The 22,534-nt window shown below is 38.9% G+C and overlaps 2 protein-coding genes across 2 annotated transcripts in view; one reads left to right on the forward strand and one right to left on the reverse strand.

The window, feature by feature from the left end:
* Nucleotides 1-22,534, forward strand: part of LOC106092496 (sodium/hydrogen exchanger 9B2) — a 285,857-nt gene that overhangs the window by 140,285 nt on the left and 123,038 nt on the right. The gene's annotated exons all lie outside the window — the stretch shown is intronic.
* Nucleotides 2,992-5,869, reverse strand: LOC106094187 (odorant receptor 94b). Its single transcript, XM_013261386.2, has 4 exons — nt 5,097-5,869; nt 4,931-5,030; nt 3,117-3,383; nt 2,992-3,048 (listed from the first exon to the last, which is right to left on the reverse strand). Exons 1-4 carry the CDS (start codon nt 5,867-5,869, stop codon nt 2,992-2,994), a joined length of 1,197 nt encoding a protein of 398 aa, XP_013116840.2.

Here is a 22,534-nt window from a genome sequence, read left to right on the forward strand (position 1 = left end):
CCTGTGTAAAATGTCAGCCAATTCGAAAAAGAATTGCGCCCTTTGTGGTCTCAAGAAGTAAAATAGAGAGATCGATTTATATGGGAGCTGTATCGGCCTATAGACCGATTCAGACCATAATAAACACGTATGTTGATGTTCATGAGATGATCCGTCGTACGAAATTTCAGGTAAATCGAGTAATAATTGCGACCTCTAGAGGCTCAAGAAGTCAAGATCCGAGATCGGTTTATATGGCAGCTATATCAGGTTATGAACCGATTTGAACCATACTTGGCACAGTTGTTGGATATCATAACAAAATACTACCTGCCAATATTCATTCAAATTGGATAAGAATTGCGCCCTCTAGAGGCTCAAGAAGTCAAGACCCAAGATCGGTTTATATGACAGCTATATAAGATTATGGACCGTTTTGAACCATACTTGGCAGAGTTGTTGGATATCGTTACAAAACACGTCGTGCAAAATTTCATTCCAATCGGATAAGAATTGCGCACTCTAGATGCTCAAGAAGTCAAGACCCAAGATCGGTTTATATGGCAGCTATATCAGGTTATGAACCGATTTGAACCATACTTGACACAGTTGTTGGATATAATAACAAAACACGTCGTGCAAAATTCCATTCCAATCGGATAAGAATTGCGCACTCTAGAGGCTCAAGAAGTCAAGACCCAAGATCGGTTTATATGGCAGCTATATCAAAACATGGACAGATATGGCCCATTTACAATACCAACCGACCTACACTAATAAGAAGTATTTGTGCAAAATTTAAAGCGGCTAGCTGTACTCCTTCGGAAGTTAGCGTGCTTTCGACAGACAGACGGACGGACAGACGGACGGACATGGCTAGATCGACATAAAATTTCACGACGATCAAGAATATATATACTTTATGGGGTCTCAGACGAATATTTCGAATAGTTACAATCAGAATGACGAAATTAGTATACCCCCCATCTTATGGTGGAGGGTATAAAAAAGCATTAAGTTCGGCCGGGCCGATACCCACCACCTCGGACATATATGAAAACCCCCTTTCGGCACAATCCGGTGAAAATTGGACAAATTCGGCACGGACATTGAGTGCTCTAATAAATATAAGTCATTGTTGAATTTTGTATTTCAAATTTCAACAAAATCGTTTAATAAATGCAGCTTTTGTGAGCTTAAGACCCTTAACCGGCATATCGGTCTATATGATTGCTATATTTAAATACAGTCCGATCCGAAGCATATTTGGGACGGATGTCGGAAGACCTTAAACTACCCACTGTTTCAAATTTCAGCGATATCGGATAAAAAATAAAGCTTTTATGGGCTTTGGGGACCCATATTTGGGTCCTATGTTAGGGGGCCTAAAGCTATTCACTGTTTCAAATTTCAGCGAAATCGGTTAAAAAATAAAGCTGTTATGGGCTTCAGACCCTTTACATGGATATCGTTCTATATGGCAGCTATATCTCTATATATATTCCGATCTGAACCAAATTTAGCTATGATATTAAGAGGCCCAAAGCTACTCACCGTTTCAAATTTCAGCGAAATCGGGTTATAAATAAAACTTTTGTGGCCTTCAGACCCCTTATCGGAAGATCGGTCTATATGGCAGCTATATCTAAATATAGTCCGATCTTAACAATGTTTACGTCAGATGTCTAAAATAACCCACTGTTGCAAATTTCAGCAAACTCTATTTATTACCATAAATAAAGCTTTTATGGTCTTCGGACCCTTTATCGGGAGATCGGTCTATATGGCAGCTATATTTAAATATAGTCCGATCTGAACCATCTTTGGGTCAGTTATCTGGAGGCCTTAAACTACTCACTGTTGCAAATTTCCGCAAAATCGGGTAATATATAAAGCTTTTAGGGTCTCCAGACCCTTTATCAGGAGATCGGTGTATTTGGCAGCTATATCTAAATATAGTCCGATCTGAACCATCTTTGGGTCAGTTATCTGGAGGCCTTAAACTACTCACTGTTGCAAATTTCAGCAAAATCGGGTAATATATAAAGCTTTTAGGTTCTTCAGACCCTTTATCGGGAGATCGGTCTATATGGCAGCTATATCCAAATATAGTCCGTTCTGAACCATCTTTGGCCTTTAACTACCCATCTGGAGGCCTTTAACTACTCACTGTTTCAAATTTCAGCAAAATGGGATGAAAATTCAAGTTTTTATGGGCATTAGACCTTTTATCGGAAAATCGGTCTATATAGCTGCTATATCCAAATATGGTCCGAATTGGCCCGTGCAAGAACTTAACCAGCGTGCATCAAAAAGACGTATCTGTGACAAATTTCAACTCAATATATCAATGTTTTAAGGCGCTAGAGTGATTACAACAGACGGACGGACAGACACACGGACATCGTTAAATCGTCTTAGAATTTTTCGACGATCCGAAATATTGGGTTGCCCATAAAGTAATTGCGGATTTTTTAAAAGAATATTGGGTTGCCCAAAAAGTAATTGCGGATTTTTCATACAGTCGGCGTTGACATATTTTTTCACAGCTTGTGACTCTGTAATTGCATTCTTTCTTCTGTCAGTTATCAGCTGTTACTTTTAGCTTGCTTTAGAAAAAAAGTGTAAAAAAGGTATATTTGATTAAAGTTCATTCTAAGTTTTATAAAAAATGCATTTACTTTCTTTTAAAAAATCCGCAATTACTTTTTGGGCAACCAATATATATGCTTTGTGAGATCGGAAATTGATATTTCGATGTGTTGCAAACGGAATGACTATAATATATGGCAAAGCATCTCAAGCTTTTCCACCACACCCCCATACAAAGTGTGATCTCTCATCATACTGACATCTCACAGACATCAAAATGTACTCTCACGCATACTCTCACTTATATACTGCTCAGAACTGAGTTGACACCAACCAGTAACAACACAATGAAACGCAACAACAATTATTATTCACTAGTCTTCTTTAATACCATTGCAATCAATACCAAATGGTTAAAATTCACTTTTCATCAACGTTAAGCAGCAAGGCAAAAAATGTATAGGCATTATTCATAACCTGGAAATATTACAAAAAAAAATCTTAATTTTGCCTCTTGATTTCCATGAACACGTAAATATGGGCACCTTAGTAAATATGGGTAGGCCGATTTCAAAATATCCACCTGCCTTGATGATTACAGGTTGCTTTAAAAATTCCATAAATAAAATTATAAATTTTCTGGTAGATGGTGAATAGTTCAACCAATTCGATTTGTAGATATCGAATAGCAAAAGGGATGAATTAACGGTTATTTCATTGGCAAAGTAACAGGGTAGGAATATTTCCAAAATCATGATTGACAAAAATTGTAGCATGGAAAAGAATTGACCCACATTATCCATGATGTTCATCTAAGAGAACGAAAAAAAGTTTAAAGATGCTAAACCACAGCAGTTTGGAACAAGTAAAAGCGTGCTAAGTTCGGCCGGGCCGAATCTTATATACCCTCCACCATGGATTGCATTTGTCAAGTTCTTTTCCCGGCATCTCTTCTTAGGCAAAAAAAAGGATATAAGAAAAGATTTGCTCTGCTATTAGAGCGAGACCTGTGTAAAATGTCAGCCAATTCGAATAAGAATTGCGCTCTTTGTGAGTTCAAAAAGTAAAATAGAGAGATCGATTTATATGGGAGCTGTATCGGGTTATGGACCGATTCAGACCATAATAAACACGAATGTTGATGGTCATGAAAGAATCCGTCGTACAAAATTTCAGGCAAATCGGATAATAATTGCGACCTCTAGAGGCTCAAGAAGTCAATATCCCAGATCGGTTTATATGGCAGCTACATCAGGTTATGAACCGACTTGTACTTTATTTGACACAGTTGTTGAAAGTAACAATAAAAAACGTCTTGCGAAATTTCAGCCAAATCGGATAGGAATTGCGCCCTCTAGAAGCTCAAGAAGTCAAGTCCCCAGATCTGTTTATATGACAGCTATATCAGGTTATAAACCGATTTGAACCATATTTGGCACAGTTGTTGAATATAATAACAAAAAGAGGCTCAAGAAGTCAACACCCAAGATCGGTTTATATGGCAGCTATAGCAGGTTATGGACCGATTTGGACCATACTTGGCACAGTTGTTGGATATAATAGCGAAACACGTCGTGCAAAATTTCATTCCAATCGGATAAGAATTGCGCTCTCTAGAGGCTCAAGAAGTCAAGACCCCAGATCGGTTTATATGGCAGCTATAGCAGGTTATGAACCGATTTGAACCATACTTGGCACAGTTGTTGGATATCATAACAAAACACGTTGTGCAAAATTTCATCCCAATCGGATAAGAATTGCGCACTCTAGAGGCTCAAGAAGTCAAGACCCAAGATCGGCTTATATGGCAGCTATATCAGGTTATGGACCGATTTGAACCATACTTGGCACATTTGTTAGATATCATAACAAAACACGTTGTGCAAAATTTCATCCCAATCGGATAAGAATTGCGCACTCTAGAGGCTCAAGAAGTCAAGACCCAAGATCGGTTTATATGGCAGCTATATCAAAACATGGACCGATATGGCCCATTTACAATACCAACCGACCTACACTAATAAGAAGTATTTGTGCAAAATTTCAAGCGGCTAGCTTTACTCCTTCGGAAGTTAGCGTGCTTTCGACAGACAGACGGACGGACGGACGGACGGACGGACGGACGGACGGACAGACGGACGGACATGGCTAGATCGACATAAAATTTCACGACGATCAAGAATATATATACTTTATGGGGTCTCAGACGAATATTTCGAGTAGTTACAATCAGAATGACGAAATTAGTATACCCCCCATCTTATGGTGGAGGGTATAAAAAGAGCATGAAAGTTTGCAATTCTTCTTTCTTTTCATCTCTTCATTAAAAATTTCCCAGTGCGAGTAGAGACTTACTTACCTTTTGCAAACGATAACCACTGAAGCATATGATGAGAGCGCTAAAAATTATTTGATTCAGGACATAATGGGATACCAGATGTTCGCATTCTTTGGTGGCCCTAAATGAAAAACAAAGAAAGTGGGAGTTTTAACAGTTTCCTAACACCTTTTGATGGCCTTCATGCCTTTTAATTTTCATGTGCATAAGAACAAATGCCATCAACTTATCCTTGGCCTTTACTTCATCGACATGCTGCAATTGATGGAATCTCAAGCTCAGCAATTTGTACAGCAGTCCAATGTGAAATATCATATAACAGCCGAACATATCAAAGGAGACATTTGAGAAACAGGCCACAGACATGGCCACCACATTATACAGATAGGCTAGCCAATAGCCCCTAGGGTTGTGCCATTCAAAAGGTACCCAATAGGGAAATCCCAACTGATAGTCCTCCTCAAAGAGCACTCCAATAAATGCTCCTAAAGCTGCCAACACACTGCCACCCAAATAAAGTCTCACCACGTTTTTAAAGAGTTTGTGTTGACTGTGCCACATGAGAATCTCTTCCTGGGATTGAAATTCATACATGGGATTTACTTGCAAATCCTTGATGAAGCGACATATTCTGGTTGAGAGTAACCAAAAACTCAAAGTTTTGGGAATAACCACACTCAGAGTCAAGGACATGTACAAAACTTTGCCAGCTTCCACAAAATCAGGGGCACGAAACACTTCAATCCACATCAGGGCACAAAAAGCAAAAGACATGGGCACATGTAAGAGCCAGGCATGCAGGTGATGCAATATTATGCTAAGGACACTTTGATCTTCTTCCTCTTGCCAATGCCATAGGCCGAGCACCTTTAGTATGAGTATCAAAAGACGGCCACTTGATACTCTATCGATTTTTTTGTATTGTTGAATTCGAAACTTTTCGATGGGTATGCGACTCATAATTGCTGGAATGCAAAGGCTTTTGGACGTATTTATGTTCACTGGTCAACTGTCAATGATGAGCTGAAAGCACCTGTGGTTTTATTTACATTTCCAGTGTTTATATGTGGTGATTAATTATGCATGCTTTTCTTTTTCCACATAGATGAAGATTAATATTTGAAGAGGCACATGCACTTAAAATGTGTCAAAGCCTAAGTGGAAAATACCCGGTTAATCATTAAAAAAAAAATCACAATTTGAGAATTTAGTTCAAAAAGCATTGAATACCCTACATAATAAAAAAAAAAAGTATTAACAAGTCAAAGCGTGCTAAGTTTGTCCGGGCGGAATCTTATATCCCCTCCACCATGGATCGCATTTGTCGAGTTCTTTTCCCGGCATCTGTTCTTAGGCAATAAAGGAAAAAGAAGATATTTGCTCTGCTATTAGAGCGATATCGAGATATCGTCTGGTTCGGACGACAATTAAATTATATATTGGAGACCTGAGTAAAATGTTAGCCAATTCGAATAAGAATTGCGCCCTTTGGGGGCTCAAGAGTAAAATGGAGAGATCGTTTTATATGGGAGCTGTATCGGGCTATAGACCGATTCAGAGCATAATAAACACGTATGTTGATGGTCATGAGAGGATTCGTCGTACAAAATTCTAGGCAAATCGGATAATAACTGCCACCTCTAGAAGTTCAAGAAGTCAAGATCCCAGATCGGTTTATATGGCAGCTATATCAGGTTAAGAACCGATTTGAACCTTATTTGACATAGTTGTTGAACGTAAGAATAAAATACGTCATGCAAAATTTCATTCCAATCGGATAAGAATTGCACCCTCTAGAGGATCAAGAAGTCAATACCCAAGATCGGTTTATATGACAGCTATATCAGGTTATAAACCGATTTGAACCATACTTGGCACAGTTGTTGGATATCATAACAAAGCACATCGTTCAAAATTTCATTCCAATCGGATAGGAATTGCTCCTTCTAGAGGCTCAAAAAGTCAAGATCCCAGATCGGTTTATATGACAGCTATATCAGGTTATGTAACGATTTTCGCTTTACTTAGCACAGTTGTTGGCAGTGATACCAAAACACGTCGTGCAAAATTACAGCCAAATTCGATAAAAATTGCGCCCTCTAACAGTTGAAGAAGTCAAGACCTGAGATCGGTTTATATGGCAGCTATAGCAGGTTATGAACCGATTTCAACCATGCTTAACACTACGTGCAAAATTTCAGCCAAATAGGACAAGAATTGCGCCCTCTAGAGGCTCAAGAAATCATGACCCAAGATTGGTTTATATGGCAGCTATGTCAAAACATGGACCGCTTTGGCCCGTTTACAATCCCAACTGACCTGCACTAATAAGAAGAATTTGTGCAAAATTTCAAGCGGCTAGTTTCACTCCTTCAAAAGTTAGCGTGCTTTCGACAGACAGACGGACGTGGCTAGTTCGACTTAAAATGTCATGACGATCAAGAATATACGAACTTTATGGGGTGTTAGACGCATATTTCGGGGTGTTACAAAAAGAATCACGAAATTAGTATACTCCCATCTAATGGTGGAGGTTTATACCCGGTTAATTCATATAAAGGGTGATTTTTTATGAGCTATAGGAAAGTTTTTCAAAAAAAAAAAAAAAAAAAAAAACAAGTAGAAAGGCTTTAAGTTAGGCGGGGACGCACTTTGGATACCCATCACCTCGAGTATATATGTAAACCACCTTTCATCAAAATCCGGTGAAATATGCATACCTTATACCCCATAGCAGCTATATCGAAATATGTTCCGATTCCGACCAAATACTTATAAGTACAAGACATTGTTCGATTGTGTATAACAAAATATTGGTTTTTTAAGTAGCTATATTTAAAAATAAACCGATCTTAACCATATACGACACGGATGTCGAAAATTCCAACCTAAGCTACATTGTCAAATTTCAGTGAAATCGGATTATAAATGCGCCTTTTATGGGGCCAAGACCAAGAGATCGGTCTATGTGGTATTTATATCGAAATCTGGACCGATCTGGGCCAAATTGAAGAAGGATGACGAAGGGCCTAACGCAACTCACTGTCCCAAATTATGACAAAATCGGACAATAAATGCGCCTTGGTCGCAAGTCCTTATATCGAGAAATCGGTCTAAATTGCAGCATTATCCAAATTGAACCGATCTGCGCCAAATTGAAGAAGGATTTCGAAGGTCCTAACGCAACTCACCATCCCAAATTTCGGCGACATCGGACAATAAATGCGCCGTATATGGTCCCAAAACCTTAAATCGAGAAATTGGTCTATATGGCAGCTATATCCAAAATGAACCGATCAGTGCGATATTCCAGAAGTATGTCGAGGGGCTTAACTTAACTCACTTTCCCAAATTTCGACTACATCGGACAATAAATGCGCTATTTATAGTCCCAAAACCTTAAATCGAGAGATTGATGTATATGGCAATTATATTCAAATCTAGACCTATCTGTGGAAGTATGTCGAGGGGCTTAACTTAACTCTCTGTCCCAAATTTCGGCGTAATCGGAAAAATAAATGCTCCTTTTTGTCCAATTTGACTGAAATTTTGTATGTGGTGTTCCGTTATGACTTCCAATAACTGAGCTAAATACGATACAAATCAGTCTATAACCTGATATAGCTACCTACATGCATTGGGAAAAGTACAGCTAATAGACAGGGTTGTCGAGCGTGGTTAATGAGGTAATTGTATCATAGAGTCGTTTTCGCAATCAATATGATTCAAATACTAACCAAAGCCGAAACGCGTCCCATAGTGGTTGGTGTGTGTTGCTACCTATGGCTTACCTTTTCCATTTGCAAAGAAAATCTCCAATCATTGAGCTCGACTTGAAAGAGAAACATATAGAAAATGTACATAATTTAATAGTTTTTCATCTGTCTTTTGAATTAAGAGTTGTTCTTACCATAGTATTCATCTAAATAGGTTTCATATTAGAGATTTCTTTTATGATGATTAAATAGCATATGAAAATATTACATAGTGTAAATGCAAACTTGTCCATGCAATTTCCATTAAGAAACAGAGACAAACTAATGTCCGATTCAACTTTAAGCCCAATGATAAGGGATCTCCTGTATAAAGCCAAGTACGAACGGCGTGTCGCAGTGCCACACCCCTTTGGGTAGAAGTTTTTACTTGAGGAAGTACCTCACAAATGTCGCTAGCATAAGGAGAGTATAAGCATTGCTAAAAAAAATTTGCTAATGTTCTCGCCAGGACTTGAACCCAGGCGTTCAGTGCCTTAGGTGGGCATGCTAATCTCTGCGCTACGGTGGCCTCCATGGTGACTTGATGTTATGCCACTGAAAAATCGTTCTTCATCATTGTGAGGATGAACGTCTATAATTTCATGTTTTACAGTCCAAGTAGATGTCACTCTGAATTTCTGTTCATACTTAACTTATAGTACTACTCATGTATGATATCGAATGAAAAGGTGACAAAGTTTTATGAATGAATACTCACCACTTTATTATTGAAATATACTTAAATATAATTTAAGTGAATGGTAAGGCAGATTTGGTGGACTCATCCCTATTGAAACAAACTGAATGGAATTAAACTATGTTTAATCGCTTATTTAATGAAATGAATGTGGAGGCAAGGTAAATCATGCAACTACGGAATATGCCAACTCCCTATTTGCTATGACTTGAACAAAATATTCCAGATCTCTTAAGCTTATAGCCTAAGTCGCTAGTGCTTAGTTTTTATTGTAATATTCAACTCAAGTAAACAAATCAAGAAATCTTTTTTTTTTTTTTTTTTTTTTTTTTTTTTTGATAGAAGATTGTCATTGAACTAAACTTTACCATATTTGGGTCGGATGGCAGGTGGGCTAAAACTACCAACTGTTTTAAATTTCTGCGAAATTGCATAAAAAATAAAGCTTTTATGGGCTTCAGACCCTTTATCGGGAGATCGGTCTATAGGGCAGCTATATCTTAATGTAGTCCGATCTGAACCATATTTGGGTCAGATGTTGGTAGGCCTAAAACTACTCACTGTTTCAAATTTCAGCGAAATCGGTTAAAAACTTAAGCATTTATGGGCTTCAGACCCTTCATCGGGAGATCGGTCTATATGACAGCTATATATAAATATAGTCCGATCCAAAACATATTTGGGGCGAATGTCGGGAGACCTAAAACTACCAACTGTTTCAAATTTCAGCGAAATCGGATAATAAATAGGGCTTTTATGAGCTTCAGACCGGGATCGGTCTATATGACAGCTATATCTACATATAATCCGATCTAAACCATATTTGGGTCCTATGTTAGGAGGCCTAAAACTACCCATTGTTTCAAATTTCAACGAAATCGGTTAAAAACTAAAGCTTTTATGGGCTTCAGACCCTTTATTGGCAGATCGGTCTATAAAGCAGCTATATCCAAATATGGACCGATGTAATGCATATTTAGGTGAGATGTCGGAAGCTTTTTAATGAGAAAAAATTCTAAACTCCGAGTTTATTCTGTGAATTGCGATAGTGTAATTGTGAATACTAACATTTGGTAAACATCATGGAGCTACAAGCGAAATGACCTGCCTACTATGCTTCATGTAAAGTGCAGTGTAGCAAATATTTTTATTTTAAACGTTTATTTGTTGATAAACACATGGTTAATAATTAATTAAGAAAACAATTAAATGGCTTATTTGTAATTAATGGAAATATATTTTAAGCATTAAATATTAAATCATTTGGTCGAGCTGACAATTTTCACTATATGTCACGATTTAATATTTTTATGATTTACTTAAAGCTTTAGCAGTAATGACATTGACACAACTGGTAAGGGGTTTTAATTTATTGAGGCCCATTGGTACTCCTAATTTATTTCTGAAGCGCACATTCTTAGACAGTCAAAGTAAAATAAAAATTTAGTTGCTCATCACCACGTGTGTGTTAGTTTGATATTTTATGTGAGTTAAACAAAGAAAGTGCATTGGCAAAATTACAATTAGAAATGAAGACGTTATTGAAAAGTGTTTTTTTTAACAAAAAAAAAAAAAAAAAAAGTAAAAAGACATTAAGTTCGGCCGAATCGCATTTTGGACCCACCCACCACCTCGGGTGTATATGTAAATCCCATTTCGTTACAATCCGAAAATTGGATAACTTAAGCACCCAAATTCGGCATGGACATTGGGTGGTTTAATAGATATGTCACTATTCAATTTTGTAGAACAAAATATTGGTCTTTTTGGCAGATATATCCAATTATAAACCGATCCGAACCATATTAAGGTCGAATATCGTGAGGATCAGAAAAACTCACTGCTTCAAATTTCAGCGAAATCTGGTAATAACTAAAGCTTTTATGGGCTTCAGTCCCCTTATCGGCAGATCGGTTTATATGACAGCTATATCTAAATATAGTCCGATCTGAACCATATTTAGGTCCGATGCTGGGTGGTCTTAACCTACTCAGTTTTTCAAATTTCAGGGAAATCGGGTAATAAATAAAGCTTTTATTGGCTTCAGACCCCTTATCGGCAGATCGGTTTATATGACAGCTATATCTAAATATAGTCCGATCTGAACCATATTTAGGTCCGATGTTGGGTGGTCTTAACCTACTCACTGTTTAAAATTTCAGGAAAATCGCATAAAAAATAAAGCTTTTATGGCCTTCAGACCCTCTATCGGGAGATCGGTCTATATGGCAGCTATATCTAAATACAGTCCGATTTTAACCATATTTAGGTAATAAATAAAGCTAAATATAGTCCGATTTTAACCATATTTAGGTAATAAATAAAACTTTTAGGGGCTTCAGACCCTTTATCGGCGGATCAGCCTATATTGCAGCTTTATCTAAACATAGTCGGATCTGAACCATATTTGGGTCAGTTATCGGGAAGCCTTAAACTACTCCCTGTTTCAAATATCAGCAAAATCGGATGAAACAAAGTTTTTATGAGCATTAGACCCTTTATCGGAAAATCGGTCTATATGGCAGCTATATCCAAATATGGTCCGATTTGACCCGTTCAATAACTTAATCAGCGTGCATTAAAAAGACGTATCTGTGTCAAATTTCAGCTCAATATCTCAATTTTTGAAGGCTCTAGAGTGATGACAACAGACGGACGGACAGACACACGGACATTGTTAAATCGTCTTAGAATTTTACGACGATCCGAAATATATATACCTTGTAAGGTCGGAAATTGATATAGCAATGTTTTGCAAACGGAATGACTAAATGAATATACCCCCTATCCTACGGTGGTGTGTAAAAAAAATTATAATAATAATAATACATTTATATTACACCATATGATATAGGATCTTAAAACACTGGTAAGCTGTGTTGACTTACCTTAGTTAACCATTTACTTAGGATCAATCTTGATATGTTATATTAAGTTTATGTATCAAACCGTGTAGTTAATGTTTTTTATATACAAACACTAGCTGGACAGGAATATCACATTCTAAAAGATCCGCAGGTCCTCTTGTGTCCACCCCAATTTGAGGGTAAAAAGTGAACTCTACTACCAAAGACTTTTAATTTCAGTCCTATTCTATCCTGATTGGATTTCATATATTATTTCATATTATTCATATATTATTTTTAATTCCTTTCTATTTTTGGGTAGGATTGCGGCAGGGCAATCCCCTCTGATACGTACTTTCAAGGACCCTAAAAACTATGAATATCGAGCTCCACTCTCTTGAAGACCCAAATTGTCTTGGTGAGAAAATACATCCTATTTGGGGGTTATTATGGTGATGGGACGTCCGCTAGACGTAGTTGGTCCCGAATGTTGACATCAGTTTCATGGTCTACTCCCAAATACCTTTCATATGAGCCCCATTTTTCCATAGTCGGCAATCATGATCGGTTTGGGGGTGTTTTAGGGCCACTCAGTGACTTGGCCTTGAAAATATATATCAGATTCGTGTTCTATTCTAAAAAAAACCTCTTATTTGAGCCTCATATGGCAATGGTCAGCAAATACTTCCTATTTGGGTGGTGTTATGAGGGTGGGGTAGCCCCATAGACACTTTTCCCGAATGTTGATATCAGATTCGTTCTTTACTTCCAAAGACCTTTCATTTGAGCCCCAAATGAAATTTTTGAACCAAATACTTGGTTCAAAAATTAGATATCAGATTCGTTTTCTTATCTTAAAAACCTTTAATCTGAGTCCCATATTGCCATGGTCAGTAAATTATTCCTGTTTGGTGGGTATTTTGGGGAAGAGGTGGACCCCCAAAAACTTGGTCCCACATTTGAATATCAAATTCGCATTTTACACTGAAGTACCTTTTATTTAAGTCCCATATTGCCATGGTCAGTAAATAAGTCTTATTTGGGGGGTGTTTTAGGGAAGGGGTGGACCTCCGGAAACTTGGTCTCACATTTGGATATCATATTCGTATTTTAGTCCCAAATACCTTTCATGTGAGTCCCATATTGCCATGGTCGGTAAATATGTCCGATTTAGGGGTTGGGGTGGTCCCCCAAACACTTGGTTCTACATTAGAGTCCCATATTGTCGTGATTGGGGTATATATATATTTGGTAGGTTTTGGGAGTGGGACGCCCCCCTAGGTACCCCATCCGAAATTTGAAAACGAAATTTTTGTTTGTAGATTACTTTGTATAAGAGAGCACACAAAATTTCGCTTAAATCGCACCACCCATCTCCGAGATTTAGCGTTTGTGAAGATTAGGGTTAGGGAAGTGTCCGCCCCCCTTCAGATATCAAAAAATGTAGTACCCTGTTTTCATTATGCACCATCTGTGAAAATTTCAAGAAAATCGGTTCAGCCGTTTCTGAGTCTATAAGGAACACACAAACAAACAAACACAAATTGATTTTTATATTAAAGATAATTTTGACGGATTGTTGTAGTTACATAAAATGGGTTTGAAAACTTTTTAATATACTTTTGTATGTGACATCATTCATTTAAATATACATGGCTTTAAGCGTCAGATTTATGCATATCTTAAAATTTTATTATTTGTTATTTACATTTTTGATTCTTAAGTTTCTAATTTTGAGACAGAGACGTTAGTTTAGTTTATTTTTCCACGTTCATTAAGAGAGCAAAAACACTGTAGGCATTGTTCATAACCTAAAAGAAATAAAAAGAAAATAAAGTAATTCATTCAAATATCAACAAATATATGGGTCGATTTGTTTTTTAAAAAGTCGTATAGCAAAAACGTAAACTACATACATACATACTACATACTAATTCTAAGAAGTTTCTCCGAAGAAACCATGTATCAAAATAAAATCCTAATCCGCTCCTCTCGGCTTCCGTATCTATTTCCTGTTCTTTTGATATTGATATTCTTGTGATCAAGATACAGGTCGCAAGAAGTTAAATCGGGGATTCGGTTTTTATTGGGCCAATATACAAATCTGAACCGATATAACCCATTTGCAGTCCCCAAGAACCTACATCATTAAGAAGCATCTGTGCAAAATTTCCTGATTTATATTGGGTGATTGGACGGAAGAACAATAGAAAACATGTTGAACACACTTTTTCCCCCACAAGACGAAGTTTACGAAAATCCCATATACGGAAGAAGAGCTAAGGTATGCAGCGCAGAAAAGCCCCCGGTCCCGACGGATTACCGGCCGAGGTCATCAGGCAGATAGCTGAAAACAGATTTCAGCTATCTGCCTGAAATTTCTTCCTGGAATGTTAAACAGGTGCCTATTTGAAGCTGTTTTTCGGGAGGTATGGAAGAGAAAAAGCTGGTGCCAATAGGCAAGGGAAAAAGTGATCCCACATGTCCTTCCTCATAAAAGCCACTCTGTTTGCTGGATATTCAACCTCAATCGATATTTAGCCAAAAAAAAAAAATAATATATTATTTTTGATAGCACCATCGATATTTTGTCCGCTCTAGCCTTAGATCATCAATCGAGATATTGATCTATATGACAACTTCATCCGCACATAGTCCCGATCTTTATCAAACTCAGTTCGAATATCGAGAGGCTAAACGCAACTCATTGTACCGTATTGCAGCGAAATCAGGTAGGTTAGGTTGAAAGTGGGTGTAGATATTAATACACCCCCTGCCACTATGGATATACACCTAAGCCAGTAATCGGCTTGATGTGCGCTCTAGAAAACTGTAAAGTAACCTCTAAAAAGAAAATTAAAGTAGAAATTCCGTGCTACTTACAAAATCGTTAATTGTTTTCAATAGCACCCCCCTAAGTTGGTTCATGTCTGATATTGTGTCACCACCTAAGTGCCGTTATCTGTTGGACACGAAAGCCGCATCGATTTTATATAAGTGAGCTCGTAGTCCTATGTGTCCCGTTATGATACCAATAGCTATACTGACCTCCTTCTTGCTTCCTTTCAGTAATAGTCTCGTCTTCTGACGATCGTAGGATTTTCGCCGCCCTACCGACCGTTTCGCTGTTCCACAATGTTGCATGCGCATTCGTCGCCCACTCCATTGACTCGGACTGCGTCGACCAGAAAGGCTTTGGGTTAACCAAGTTTATTGGCCTTCACCGTCAAATCGTCTGCCCCTTCGTTTCCCCTTACCCCGTTATGGCCCAGCACCCGAACGATGCGGATTTTGCCATCCTCAGAGAAGGCGTTAACCTCCTTCTTACACTGCAAGACTGTTCGTGACCTTACCGTCCTCGTTGTTATTGCCCTTATGGCAATTTTTCTGTCGGTAAAGATGTTCACACTCGTCGTCCTCGCGTTAGCACCACGCCACGTCACGCATTCCGTGATCGCCCGGATCTCCGCCTGTAGGACCGTATTATGGTCAGGCAGTCTAAAACAGATCTCAGTCCATGGGTTCTCAATGTAAACCCCCAGGACCACTCTGACCTCTAGCTTTGATCCAACCGTGAATAATGATCTTCCAGATGGCAATACAAGGGTTCCGTCAATCCAAGACTGTGCCGACGGCAGCAGTGCCTCTCACTCGGCTTTAAGGTTCATGTCAGGTATCAGATCGGAAACCTGCGATGAGCTGCTCCCATCCTCGATCCATTCTCCCATCGCCTTAAGTCTAATAGCCGCATTGGCTGCCTCACACTTAATCTGTATGTCAATGGGTCGGATATCTATAATGGTCTCCAGCGGCCTAGTGAGCGTGGTCTTCATCGCTCCGCCCATGCCACTACAACATGTTCTCTGAACCTGTTGTATGGTCCTTATATTGCACTTTCTCTCCATAGCAGTCCACCAAACTACTGAGGCGAAAGTAAGTATTGGTCTAATCACGCTCCCGTAGAGCCAGTGGACTATCCTCGGGTTCAGGCCCCATTTTGAGCCTACGGCCGTCTACATAGTGCCCAATATCTGTGAGCCTCTTAAGTACGCTCCTGAATGTGACGCTTCCAGTTTCAGTGTCCTGCCCAAGATCACACCTAAGTAGTTGGCCTTGTCATATATCGAAATCGTCTTATTGAGGAAACGTGGTGCGTTAAATTGCCCACATTCGTCTTCCTCGTGAACAGGCATATTTCAGTCTTCTCTGGGTTAACATTGAGACCTCTGGGTTTAGTCCAGTCATATGCCATATGCAAGACCCTTTGGCCCTTCGGCTCGTTCGTATCCTTACCCCTTAGAAGTATTATTACATCGTCTGTGTAGCAGATGGGTTCAAATCCCAAAATCGGATAGTAAATGCGTCTTGTATGGGTCCAAGACCTTCAATCGGGAGATCGGTCTATATGGGGGCTATATCAAGATGAAGTCTGATATAGAACTTCAGTTCCAACTCGATATCTCTATTTTGAAAGAATGTATCGTGATTTCAACCGACAGACAAAGGGAAAAACGGACGGACGGCTAATTGAATCGTCATGGCTAAATCGTCATAGCTTTTTACGACGATCAAGAATATATAGGGTCGGAAATTGTTATTTCGACGTGTTGCAAACGGAATAATAAAATGATTACAAACTTGGGCAGTATCACTATATGTATTCTATAGGTAATTCTAAAAAGATTTGGATGGATTTCAGCAGAGATTTACAGATGGCTAATAAAAAACTCGGTATAAAATTTTGAACAAATATGTGTAAAATTGTAATAACTTCGCCTCTATTAATGTAATTCGTGAGCTATATGGGAGTCTTATTTTAATCTGAATCGATTTTGGTAAACTCGCTGTTCAGGTCACACTATCGCGGTATAATCGATGCGACGATAGGAAACCTAGAAGGGATAGAAGAGGTTTGCGATCGCACGATTGAGACGACACTTGAGGTCAAGTGCGAGGCACTGTTGCCGGCGGCGCACTCTTGGATTGACGGAAATCTGGTATTGCACTATGGAAGATCATGCTAAACAGATGGATCACAGCTATAGGACAGAGTGGGCCTGAGGGTCTACATTTATAACCCAGGACTGATATCTGTTTCAGATTGCCTGACCCTTATTCGGTCCTGCAGGAGCAGATCCGGGCGATCTAGCAATGCGTGAGGTGGTATGGTATTAACGCTGGGATGTTGAGTGTGAACAACTTTACGGACATGCAATTGGCCATCAGGGTAATAACAAAGAAGGAGATTAACGCCTTCTACGAGCATGGCGTGATCCGCATTGTTTGAATGGCGGGTCATAGCGGAGTAAAGAGAAACCGAAAGAGCAAACGATTCGGGGATGAAGGCTTTTCGTGGCGACGCTAGTAAAAAATCTGCTGTTTGAGAATGGAATGATTTGATGTTACGAAATTTTAATGCCCTAGATGGCCTCGCCATTTCGAAAAATTGTTCAGACTGGCAAATCTTCATTTGTGGTTTAATTTTCAAAATTCTTTTTTTCCTGGATAGTGCTCATGAAGTATGGGTGAGGTCTATAATACCTGCGCTGGCCTTGGTTATTTTCGATATTTACATTTTTATTATTTGGAAGTTTGGCCGAAACTGAGTTGGGATTTTGAAATTTACAGAAGTATTTGTGGTTTGGTTTTATAATCATTCATCGTTAGAAGACGAGGCTGTTACTGAAACGAAGTAGAAAGGTATAACGTTCGACATCATAATGGGACATATAATACTACGGGCTGACTTATGCAGAATAGGTGATCCAAGTCTTAGCATGTGTAGGACATGTGGGGAAGAAGACGATTGTCACGAAATTTGGACAGGGAAATGTTTTGGACCCCTTCAAATCGCAGTCATATATAGTCTGTATCAGATTTCAAGGATCTGTTGATCAGGCAATCTCTTTTAACTTTCCTCCAATAATTAAATCCTCCATACCTTCATAATGCTCATGATCATTAAGCTCCAATCCCTTAGGAGAAAAAATAGTTTAATAGATCAACAACAACATAATTTGTATACCTTGTGCCCAAAAATAATTCTTCGATGTTACGTAAACGGAATCCCATAATGAATATTGGAAGAAAATTGTCTTCTTAATTAATTTAATATGAAAACCACAGTAGTGGTGTAGGGTATAAAAACATTCGTTTCGTTGTTAGTATACCCTCCTTAGAACTTACTTTGGTAAATACTGGCAATCCCACATCAAAGTAGCCGAATATTGTCACTTTATCTGGCCGCTTCAGAAACTCTTGAAATAAGACCAACAATTTGCGATTTGATACAGAAAACTCCAACCAATTGATGTTATAGAGATCTGTTGGCAATTTTGCAGAGTTGACAGTGATTTCATTGCCAAAATAGCAAGGTAAGAATATTTGCAGGAACATGACGGCCAAAAATTGTAGCATTGATAGGAATTGAGGAAAGTTTTCAGCAATCTCCATCTGTAAAATAATAAAAGTTTACCTTGGGAATCCTTCGTAATTAAAAAAAAAATCGATAACTTCACCTTCTGTATGCGGTAGCAGCAGAAACACAAAATCAGGGCACTCAATATGATTTGAGCCATAACAAAGTTGGCACTAATGAGTTCACATTCTTTGGTCATTCTGAAAAATTGAAAACAGAATAAAGGGTGCGAATTTGTTAAAACTAATTTGTGAATAATTCGGTCGAGAGGTCGACAGAGCCCCCAAATGGTCCACTGGCTATGGGTACCTGTAATGTAGGGGACCGCCATAAAGAGCAAGAGAAACATAAGAATAGAACAATAGGGCCAATCCATATGAAGTGTTGTCATAAATGTTACTGCCCTAAAGAGATCAGCCATAAGTGGAGTTTAGATAACCAGGCAAACTAGGTGTTTGAGATTATTTGAACTGTGGGGTCATAGTTAAAATATGCGATCCTACCCACGGCTAAGAGACATAGGACGATTCAAGCTGGGAGTAAGTCGCACCATTCGCAGATAATCGAGGCCTCGAAAGGGTTATAGGGGAACGACATGGAACAAACTCAGTTTCTGATCGGATACCCGAGGCATCGCTTGAGATTGGGTGTCTAACACGAATAACAAGGATGTATCAATGGGTTGGAGGAACCTTTTCCTAAATGCCACCTACTAGTTATAGCTACATAGATAACTCGAAGCTAGGGAAGGTAGCATTAATATGTGCCAACCGAGCGATCATGAAATGTATGAACTGATGGATCGGTAAAGTCACAGACGCATCTTATGGTAGACGCCGCATTATATGGAGCCACATGTAAGAGGGAATGAATGGAGAGACAACTTGGCAGTATATGCCGAGGGTTTGCCGACTATAAACTTAAAAAACGCAAAACCTTTAGCAGCAACTCAATGATCAGCAAATTTGGCCACGAACATTTCATTCTCACGTATGGACATAAGCCTCCAATACAAGAGGCTTAGATTTTATATTAAATCCGAACGCCGTGTCACTCATCGACACATTTTTGTAATCCTTGCTAGGTTTCAAAACAAAACGTTTTTTCTAAACCCTCCGCATTAAATACTCTTCAAACATGTCTTGACTTGATCGTGACTGCGCCTCAAATGGTCCATCTGCATAGTCCACTTTTGACATACCCTTTCCAACATTTTGGTATCTCATTAATAAATGCTTCAATGCTTGTCTGTATAGATATGAGCTTTAACACAGCTCCACAAAAAATTGTCTGAAGGCGTTAAATCACACGATCTAGGCTGTCAATTGACCGGTCTCGAACGCGAAATAAAATGTTTACCGTATTCGCCTCTCAATAAGTCCATTGTTACGCGTGCTGTGTGGCATATGGTACAGTCTTGTTGAAACCACAAGTCATGCAAGACAAGCTCTTGGAATTTGGGTAAAAGCAAGTATAAAGGCGTTAAGTTCGGCCGGACCGAACTTTATATACCCACCACCTCGGGTATATGTGTAAACCACCTTTTGTCATAATCCGTTGAAAAATTCATAATTTATGCCCCCATAGCAGCTTTATCGAAATATGGTCCAATTTGAACCAAATTCGTCACGGATTTTGAGAGGTCTAATAAGTATGAGTCACTGTTCAATTTTGTGAAACAAAATATTGGTCTGTTTGGTAGCCATATCCAAAGATAGACCGATCTGAATCATATAAGACACGGATGTCAAAAAGCCTTACATATGGCAGTGTGTCAAGTTTGAGCGAAATCGGATTATAAATAGACCTTTTATGGGGCAAAGATATAAAATCGAGGGATCGGTCTATATGGAAGCTATATCCAAATCTGGACCAATCTGGGCCAACTTGAAGAGGGATGTCGAAGGCCCTAACACAACATACTGTCCCAAATTTCGGCGAATTCAAACAATAAATGCGCCTTTTATGGGCCAAATACCTTATATCGAGAGATCGGTCCATATGGCAGCTATATCCAAATCTAGACCAATCTGAACCAAATTGAAGAAGGTTGTCGAAGGGCCTAACACAACTCACTGTCCTAAATTTCGGCGACACCGGACAATAAATGCAACTTCTGTGAGCCCAAGACCTAAAATCGAGAAATCGGTCTATATGGCAGCTATATCCATATCTGAACCGGTCAGAGCCAAATTGAAGAAGGCTATCGAAGGGCTTAACACAACTCACTGTCCGAAATTTCAGCAAAATTGGATAACAAATGTGGCTTTTATGGGCCTAAGATCCTAAATCAGCGGATCGGTCTATACGGCAGCTGTATCCAAATCTTGACCGATCTGGACCAATTTGAAGAAGGTGTCGAAGGTCCTAGCACAACTCGCTGTCACAAATTTTGGCAAAATCGGACAATAAATGCGCTTTTTATGGGCCCAAGACCTTAAATCGAGAGATCGTTGTATATAGCAGCTATATCCAAATCTGAACCGATCTGGGCCAAATTTTAAGAAGAATGTCGAAGGACACAGCATAACTCACTGTTCCTAATTTCAGCAAAGTCGGATAATAAATATGACTTTTATGGGCCTAAGACCCTAATTCGTCGGATCGGTCTATATGGCAGCTGGGCCGATTTAAGCCCAATTGTGGAAGAATATTGAAGGGCTTAATTTAACTCACTGCCCCAAATTTCAGCAAAATCGGATAATAAATATGGCTTTTATGGGCCTAATACCCTAAATCGGAGGATCGGTCGATATGCCAACTATATCCAAATCTGGCCCGATCTAAGCCAAATTAAAGAAAGATGTCGACTGTCCTGAAACAACTCACTGTCCCAAGTTTCAGCAAAATCGGATAATAAATGTGGCTATTATGGGCCTAAGACCCTAAATCGGCGGATCGGTCCATATGGGGGCTATATGAAGATATAGTCCGATATAGCCCATCTTCGAACTTAATCTGCTTATGGACAGAAAAAGAATCTATGCAAAATTTCAGCTCAATATCTCTATTTTTAAAGACTGTAGCGTGATTTCAACGGACAGACGGACGGACATGGCTAGATCGTCTTGGATTTTTACGCTGATCAAGAATATATATACTTTATAGGGTCGGAAATGGATATTTCGATGTGTTGCAAATGGAATGACCAAATAAATATACCCCCATCCTTCGGAGGAGAGTATAAAAAGTTGAATATCATCTCACGGTAGCGCTAACCATTCACAGATTACGTTACGATTCGCATCATCTTTGAAGAAGTACGGTCCAATGATGTCACCAGCTCATAAACCGCACCAAACTGTGACATTTTCTGGGTACATTGGTAGTTCATGGGATGCTTTTGATTGATCTTCTCTCGACAATTCGACAGTTCTGCTTACTTACCTACCCATTTGCATGTAGTGCTCAGTAAAATGTAAATCGGCTCATAACAAGATATAGCTCACATATGAACTCCCGCTTTTATACCTTCCACCGAAGGAAGGGGGTCATATTCATTTTGTCATTCCGATTGCAACACATCGAAATTTCCATTTCCGACCCCATAAAGTCTATATATATTCTTGATTAGCGTAAAAATCTAAGACGATCTAGCCATGTCCGTCCTTCTGTTCGTCCGTCCGTCTGTCTGTTGAAAAATAGAGATATTGAGCTCAAACTTTGCACTGATTCTTCTTTCGTCCAAAAGAAGGATAAATTCCAAGATGGGCTATATCGGACTATATCTTGATATAGCCCCCATATAGACCGATTTCGCTAAAATTTAGTATAGCGAGTTATGTTAGGCACCTCGACATCCTTATTCTATCTGGCCCTTATCGGTTCAGATTTGAATATAGCTGCCATATATACCGATCTGCAGATTTAAAATTTTGGGTCCATTAAAACCACATTTTTTAACTGATT

This window comes from Stomoxys calcitrans, chromosome 2 (assembly GCF_963082655.1).
Source record: "Stomoxys calcitrans chromosome 2, idStoCalc2.1, whole genome shotgun sequence".
Classification (NCBI taxonomy): Eukaryota; Metazoa; Arthropoda; class Insecta; order Diptera; family Muscidae; genus Stomoxys; species Stomoxys calcitrans.

What these genes read in the sequence shown, in the direction of transcription:
- LOC106094187 (XM_013261386.2), bottom strand. Translation starts at nt 5,869, where the DNA reads ATGAGTCGCATACCCATCGAAAAGTTTCGAATTCAACAATACAAAAAA. An exon ending in GTGGTTATCGTTTGCAAAAG is followed by an intron (nt 3,384 to 4,930) that starts GTAAGTAAGTCT and finishes TCGTTCTCTTAG; the next exon opens with ATGAACATCATGGATAATGT. An exon ending in GCCTACCCATATTTACTAAG is followed by an intron (nt 3,049 to 3,116) that starts GTGCCCATATTT and finishes TAATATTTCCAG; the next exon opens with GTTATGAATAATGCCTATAC.